At 63.6% G+C, this 7,438-nt stretch overlaps 2 protein-coding genes across 5 annotated transcripts in view; both read right to left on the reverse strand.

Moving 5' to 3' along the window:
- LOC110406187 (RNA-binding protein EWS-like) overlaps window positions 1-271 on the reverse strand; it is a 15,810-nt gene extending 15,539 nt beyond the window's left edge. The window contains exon 1 of the mRNA XM_021412334.1: window positions 180-271. Coding sequence (XP_021268009.1) covers window positions 180-252 — 73 coding nt within the window. The 5' untranslated portion in view covers window positions 253-271. The remainder of the gene's footprint in view (window positions 1-179) is intronic.
- The window catches only part of EMID1 (EMI domain containing 1), a 17,372-nt gene continuing 10,962 nt past the window's right edge, over window positions 1,029-7,438 (reverse strand). For 2 of the 4 annotated variants that reach the window (XM_021412927.1, XM_021412928.1), the window contains exons 4-15: window positions 5,240-5,326; window positions 5,093-5,154; window positions 4,884-5,010; window positions 4,666-4,773; window positions 4,454-4,591; window positions 4,248-4,334; window positions 4,111-4,163; window positions 3,972-4,025; window positions 3,811-3,855; window positions 3,671-3,715; window positions 3,111-3,195; window positions 1,029-1,351 (exon numbers count right to left, since the gene is read on the reverse strand). In XM_021412927.1, the coding sequence (XP_021268602.1) occupies window positions 1,239-1,351; window positions 3,111-3,195; window positions 3,671-3,715; window positions 3,811-3,855; window positions 3,972-4,025; window positions 4,111-4,163; window positions 4,248-4,334; window positions 4,454-4,591; window positions 4,666-4,773; window positions 4,884-5,010; window positions 5,093-5,154; window positions 5,240-5,326 (1,004 nt within the window). In that variant the 3' untranslated portion in view covers window positions 1,029-1,238. Of the gene's footprint in view, window positions 1,352-2,679; window positions 2,771-3,110; window positions 3,196-3,670; window positions 3,716-3,810; window positions 3,856-3,971; window positions 4,026-4,110; window positions 4,164-4,247; window positions 4,335-4,453; window positions 4,592-4,665; window positions 4,774-4,883; window positions 5,011-5,092; window positions 5,155-5,239; window positions 5,327-7,438 lie in introns of all 4 variants that reach the window. The other 2 variants (XR_002443471.1, XM_021412930.1) reach the window with 2 other exon arrangements.

The following is a 7,438-nucleotide window of genomic DNA, read 5'->3' on the forward strand; positions in this document are numbered from 1 at the left end:
CATCTCGGGGTCCCCTCAGGCCGAAGCGCTCAACTGCGGCTGAAGGAGGCGGCAGGGCCCGGCCCACAGCCCCGCTGCCTGCCCAGCGCCCCCGACCCGCCCCTCCGGACCCCCTGCCCGCGGTCTCCCCGCCCTGTGGGACCGCAGAGGCCCGCAACGCCCGGCTCGGCCCCGCTCACCCGTCGACGCCATTTTCTCTCCTTCCTCCGCGCTCCCAACGTCCGGCCGCCGCGGCCGCCCCGCGCTGCGCATGCGCCGCCCCGCCCGGCGGACCGCACCACTGCGGCGAGGCGGCGGGGGGGGAGGGGCAGAGCGTGGCAGGGACTCGTGCTCGGCGGCGGGGGGCGCTGCTGCGGGCGGAGCTCGAAGCTCTCCCCCCGCGCTGAGGAGCGGGTGGTGCGGCCCGCAGCCGTTAGGGAGCGTCGCGCAAGAGCGGCGCGAGAGGAGAGGCGGAGCTATAGGGGGCGTGGCCGCGGGGGGCGGGACTAAGGGGCGTGACGTCACGCCTCTTGGCGGGCTGCGGGGTGACGCTGTGTCACGCGTGGCGTGGGGATGCGGGGAAGGGGTATCCCACGGATCCTCCTGCAAGTGGGTGTCCCACTGGTGACGTGGCATGAGTGGGTGTCCCATGGTGTCCTGGCATGGTATGAGTGTCCCGCTGGTGACACGCAGTGAGTGGGTGTCCCACTGGTGACATGGTATGGTGTGGGTACCCCACTGGTGGCACGTTGTGGGTGGGTGTCCTGTAGGTGTCATAGGCATTGCATGAGCGTCCTGCTGACAAGCTGCGGGTGAGTGTCCCATGAGTGTGTGGCACTGGTGTGGGTGTCCCACTGGTGGGTGTGCTGTAGGTGTCATGGCATAGTGTGGGTGTCCCACGGGTGACACATCACTGTTGGTTGTCCCAGGGGTGTCATGCTGTGGGTGGGTGTCCCATAGGTGTCATGGCATAGTGTGGGTGTCCCCCCCCCCAAGTCCCACCCAGCTGTATCCCCACCCATACCAGGGAGGTAACAGCGACACACAGCTCTGGGGACACCTTTAATGTCCAGGCAGTGTCAGGACAGCGTGTGGGACGCAGCCCCCCGAGTATTGGGGTGGCCATGGGGGCCCCGTGCCCCCCAGCACCGGGGTGCAGAGCAGCGGGGCCAAAGCTGGGGGGGTCCAGCCGATGTGATGCCACCGGATAGCACCAGGACCCTCGTGGGACACAGCGGGGACACAGCGGGGCTGCACTCTTAGGGCTGGCCAGGGAGAGCCTGGGGGGTGGGGAGCGAGCGACCACGCTTGGCGCGGGGGGGGCTGGGTGCTGGTGGACCCCCAGGGCCGCTGCCTGAGCCAGGCTCTGGTTCTGTGGGAAGAAAGGAGAGAGCTGTGAGGCCATGGGGTGTGGGGTGCCACAGCCCCGAGTGGTCCCCAGGGACCCCTGTGCCACCGTGGGGTCCCCAGGCCACCAGGTCCCCCCACCCCCACAAAGTCTCCTGGCACTGGGACATCCCTGTCACCACAAGGTCCCTGCGCACCATCTCCCCATCACCATGAGGTCCCCATGGCACAGGATGGGCTTTGCTCCCACAAAGGTTCCTTGGATAAATTTCCCCCACTGTGGCACCAAGCTGTCCCCAAGTGTCACCAACAACCCAGAGACCTCCCATACTGGCGCTTTTTGGGGGCAGAAGGGGACAGCTGGCCCTGGGTGTGCCCAGCTCCATGTGTCCCCTCACAGTGTCCCCCCACCGCCACCACCCCAGCACAACCCCTGTGCCCCACGGGATGAAGACCCCCGCCTGGCACCCCCGGCTGGCACGCGGGGACGGGGACAGAGCCCCTGCAGCAAAGCGCAGCTGGAAAGGGGAGACAGCAGGAGGGGGAGGGGGCAGCCAGCTATGGAGTCAGCCTCAGTGCAAGGGGGGCTGGGGGCTCCTCTAGGGTCTCCCTTGGGCTTTGGGGTGCTCCCGGGAGATTCATGGGAGCTCCACGGTCTGCATGGCCCCGCTGATCCCTGGGGAATTCCCAGGTGTCCCTTGGACCGTGGAGCCACGCTGTGTCCCTCACCCACGAGGGCCTCCAGGGATTCCCTTGGTTTGAGAAGGGAACCGGGTGGCTGTCTTGCACCAAGAGGAGCTCCAGGGCTCCCTCAACCCTTGGAGAACTCCCTTGATCCTTGAGGGATCTCCAAGGCCTCTCTCAACTCAAGAGGCTCTCCATGGTCTCTCTTGGTCCAAGAGGGACTCCAGAGTCTCCCCTTAACCCAAGAGGAGCTCCAAGTTTTCCTTTGATCCTTGGGGATCTCCAAGGTCTCCCATGGTCTAAGAGGGTCTCCATGGCCTCCCTTGGTTGAAGAGGAGCTCCGTGGTCTCCCTTGTTCCTTGGAGCTCCCTTGGAGCACTCCCTAGGTCCTTGAACATCTCCAAGGCCTCCCTCAACCCAAGAGGGTCCCCTTGGTGCAACAGAGGCTCTCCACAGTCTCTCTTGGTCCAAGAAGATCTCCATGGCCTCCCATGGTCCTTGGACATCTCCAAGGCCCCCTTTTGCCCAATGGGCTCTCCTCGCTCCACAGTCTCCCTCTCTCCCAAGGGTGGCTCTGAGGACCCTCTCTGTCCCTCCCCTTCTTCCAGGCCCGCTCCTGGGGGGACGGGCCTGGCTGACATGGAGGGGAGCGGGCGGCGGTGCGGTTACCTGGCCAGATGATGGCTTCCAGGAGGGTGACCCTTCTAGCCAGGACCTCCAGGCGGGCCTGCTGCCGCAGCAGGGCTTGGAAGCTACTGGCCTGGTGGAGAGTGAGAGAGCAGAGCAGAGCGCGGTTGCCCCATGGCACAGCGCGGGCGCAGCCGGGCCGGGGGTGTGGTGCAAGCACTGGGGGTGCCAGGTCTCCCAAAGGGGTGCAGGGGCTCCCGTGGCCCCAGGGGATGTGAGGGGGCTCCCTGTCCCCTTGGGTCCAGGAAGGGGGGACTCGCTGGGGGGTGCCGCCCCTGGCACGAGGTGGGGGGACACGTGTCCCCATGGGAATTAAGGGGGGGGGCACCTGCTGCTCCCCAAAATGGAGTCCATCGTGGACGGAGGGACCCCTGTGCCCCCCCATGGCTGGCTCCTGCACTCCCCCTACTCACCATAGAGCCCAATCATTGTTTCCAAGATTAAAACCCTCTCCGCTAAAATCTTCAAAGCTTCGCGGAGCTGGTGTAAACCCTCCCCCTGTGGAGGGAAGAGAGGAGTTGCAGGGGGTTCAGGGGTACCCCCAGCCCAACCACCACCCTCTGTGCCCAGTGCTGCATGTGTGACTCCTGGAAAGTGGGGGCAGCGGGTGGGGATGCAGTGCTGGCCGTGCCATGGGGTGGGGGAGCAAGCACAACAGGGGACCCCCATGCCATCACTGGGGTCTCAGGGACAAGGCACAGCTGGGGACCCCCATAACGTTACTGGGATGCCAAGGGCACCAGGTGAGTACTGAACATGTTTGGGGACCCTCATGCTGTTCTTGGGGACCTAAGGGCAAGACATGCACTTGGCACAGTTTGGGACTGCCCTGCCATCCTTGGGACCCCAGGCACATGGTGAGCATTTCTAACAGCTCGGGACCCCCATGCTGCCGTCGGGGTCCCAGGGACATGACATGGGTGCGTTTGGGTACCCCCATGCCACTCCTGCCCCCATGCCTCCCAGCACTCACCCAAGTGCCCTTGTCGCCTGGCTCGCCCTTGGGGCCCGGCTCGCCCTGAAACACAGAAAGGAGAAGGACTGGCAGAGGGGGCGGGCAGGGGGCCCACTTGCGCCCCAGCGCAGCCCCCATTCCTGGGGGAGCCCACGGACCTGTGCTCCATCCTGCCCACGGCTGCCTGGTTCTCCCTTGGGGCCCTGGGGGGAACAGAGTATGTCAGCATCAAGGGATGCATATGGAGTAGAGGCACCCATGGGTGCCCCCAACCCAAGGCTTGGTGCTGGCTGAGACCCCCCCAGATCATCGCACTCACCCTGTCGCCTTTGTCTCCACGGGGACCAGCAGCTCCGGGCGTCCCAGCTCTCCCCTGTGCAGTGACAGTGACGGTGCCATCAGTGCTGGGGATGTGCCCCCTGGAGTGCCCCCCCACCCCAAATTGCTCCCATACTTACATCAGGCCCCGGGGGGCCGGGCAGCCCCATGGGTCCTGGGGGGCCGGGGGGTCCTGCAAGGAGATTGAGGGGACACAGCTTAGCACAGTGCTCTCCTAAAATTGCTGCTTGGATGGGGGAGATGGGGGTGAACTCACCCATCGGCCCCATGGGTCCGGGGGGGCCAGCGGGGCCCACGATGCCCCCGGCTGCTTCGGTGAAGGTGTTGGAGAGGAGCGGGTCCCCTGCAGGAGAGGTCAGGATTGGGTGGTGGGCGATGACCCCTCCCGCTGTGGGAGGGTTCAGCTGCTCTGCTGGGGTTCAGCCCCCCTCACTCCCCCAGAACCCCTAGCCCCATCCTTACTTGGGTCAGTCAGCCAGGGTACGGCCGGGCCCACAGGAGCAGGAGGCCCGGGGGGTCCAGGGGGGCCAGGTAATCCTTTTTCTCCAGGGGGGCCCCTGGCTCCATCGTGGCCTGGGGGACCTGGGGGTCCTGGGGGACCTGCAGTGAGGAAGATGAGTGTGAAGATCGATTGGGGTTAGCAAATGTGGGAGACTAAGGGGGCATCTCCCTACCTGGGGGTCCTGATGGACCCTTCACCCCAGGAATGCCTGAGGGTCCCCGTCCTCCTGCATCACTCTTGGGACCAGAGGGACTGGGGGGTCCCCGCGAGCCAGGTCTGCCTGCGGGGAGCAGCGCTCTCAGGGGGGGGTCTTTTCTCCAGCACCAGGTGGCACTGCCACCATCAATGCCACCAGGTGCAACAGGCTATGGGACAGCCACCTCGCCTTACCTTCATCCCCTGGGCTCCCCTGCGCGGCTGGGGACCCCCAGAGCTGCCCGGTGTCTGGACCCCTACTCAAGTTGTCACCTTTGGGTGCTGGGGACGTGGGGGCTTCTGCCACTGAGAGCCGAGCCACCTGCAGATGAGATGGTGTTGGGAACTGCGAGGTGCCACCCCCTGGTCCCCATGCTCACAGAGGGGTGTGTGTGGGGGGTCACCTGTGCCTCGAGGGTGGCCAGGCGTGCCGACAGCTCCCCAACGCGGCTGCAGTTCAGGCACCCTGCAGGGGACGGTGCAGGGCTCAGTGTGTGCCCAGGACCAAGGGATTTTTTTGAGGGTGGGGGGCACCAAGGAGCTGCACCCACCTGAGAAAGCCGTGGGGCGCAGTGGGGAGCGGCGTGGAGCGGTGCTGGGGCGTGCAGAGTCACGCAGAGCGAGGAAGGTGTGCGGCTCTGTGAGGGAGGGGGGTGTCAGGACCCCCCCGGGCATCGCTGCCAGTGGGAGGGCCCCCTCACCATGAGTGGTGCATCACCCCAAATTGGGGAGGGGGATGGTGGGAGTTCTGCTTTCTGCCCCATCCTTGCTGCTGGTGAGACCCAAACCTAGCCATGGCCCTTGGCCAGACCGCCCAAACCCACCCATGGCCCAGAATCGGATTCCCCTCGAACCCATGCATGGCCAGCCAGATCCCCCCCAACCCACCCCACAGCACTAAGCCAGATCCCCCAAATCCCACACAAGGCCAAGAGCCAGAGCCTCCACACCCACCCATTATGGCACTCCTGATGCCTCCAGTCCATCCCATAACCCTGAGCCAGATCTCCCCAAACCCACCCATGGCCGTGAACCAGAACCCCAAAACCCCATCATGACGATGCTACAGATCCCCCCAAACCCACCCATGGCCACCAGCCAGATCCTCCCAATCCCAATGATGGTCCTGAACCAGTGCCCCACCTCCAGCCCCCGATACTCCAAACCATCTCTCCCCATCCCCAGCTCAGGGGGACCACAATGTGGGGTCCCACTAAGGGGATGTGAGAACACAACCCAGCGCAGGAGAGGGGATCTGCCTGGAGCAGATCCATGTCACCGAGCCCCCCCGCGCTGTCACCACACCCTGGCACGGCCACCACCAGGGCTGCAGGGGACAGCCAGCGCAGCCCTAAGCAGACCCAGATGTGGGGCACTCAGCCAGCGCATGGCGAGGAGGAGGGGAGAGCTGAAGCACGCACAGAGGAGGAGGAGGAGGAGGAGGAGAAGAGCCCCTGCCACCCCTGTGCTGCTGCCACCCAGCTGGCCCCATGCTCTGGGGGTGGGCTGGGGTCGTGTATCCCCCCCCCCAGCTAATGGAGGCTGACAGCTGCCAAGGGCCATGCATGGCACGGGCTGGCACCCATTCATTCGCTGCACACAGGCGCAGCTGCCTGGCTGCACACAGGAACAGACAGACAAGCAGACAGACAGGCATCCCCTTATGGGCACATCCACCCACCCACAGGAATGTCCATCCACCCATCCCCCACTGACACCCCATCACTCTGCTTTTCCGTCTATCTGTCCATGCACACTGCTGTCCAACCATCCATCAGTCCACCCACCCGCACAGAGGGATGTCCACCCGTATGCCCACCTCCTCAGCCACCCAGGGGAACGTCTCTCCAGCTGCCCACCCACACAGCAACATACAGCCAGCTATCCAATGATCCACTCCTGCATCCGTGGTTGGACATCCATCCATTCATCTGCCCACCCACTCATCAACCCATCCATCTGCACACAGGAACATCTGTCTGTGCGTCCATCCACATACCTATTCATCCATCTGTCCACCCACCTATAGGAGCATCTTTGTCTATCCATCCATCCATCCATCCATCCATCCATCCATGCAACCACCCAGCTGCCCATCCATCCATCCACTCACCTACGCACAGGAACATCCGTCCACTCACCTAGAGGAACAGCCATCAGTCTGTTCATCCATCCATCTGTCCATCCATCCATTCACTCACCCACCTACAGGAACATCAATCTGTCTGTCCAACCACCTCCACTGATCCATCCACCTATCTGTCCATCCATCCCTCCATCCCTCTTTCCCTCCATCCATCAATCCATCTATCCGTCCATCCGTCTGTTCATCTGTCAGTCCCACCCTCCATCCATCTGTCCACCCATCAATCCATTCACCCACAAAAACATCCATCCCTCCATCCATTAATCTGTTTATCTGTCTATCTGCCTGTCGGTCCATCCATCCATTCATCTGGTCACCCATTCATCTGGTCACCCATTCATCCATTCATCCATGCATCCATCCATGCATCCATCCATGCATCCATCCATGCATCCATCCATGCATCCATGCATCCATGCATCCATCCATGCATCCATGCATCCATGCATCCATGCATCCATGCATCCATCCATCCATCCATCCATCCATCCATCCATCCATCCATCCATCCATCCATCCATCCATCCATCCTCTCCCTCCCTCCATTCCTCCCTCCCTCCTTCCATTACTCCCTCCATCTCTCCCTCCATCCCTCCATCCCTCC

This window comes from Numida meleagris, chromosome 14 (assembly GCF_002078875.1).
Source record: "Numida meleagris isolate 19003 breed g44 Domestic line chromosome 14, NumMel1.0, whole genome shotgun sequence".
In the NCBI taxonomy this organism is placed as follows: Eukaryota; Metazoa; Chordata; class Aves; order Galliformes; family Numididae; genus Numida; species Numida meleagris.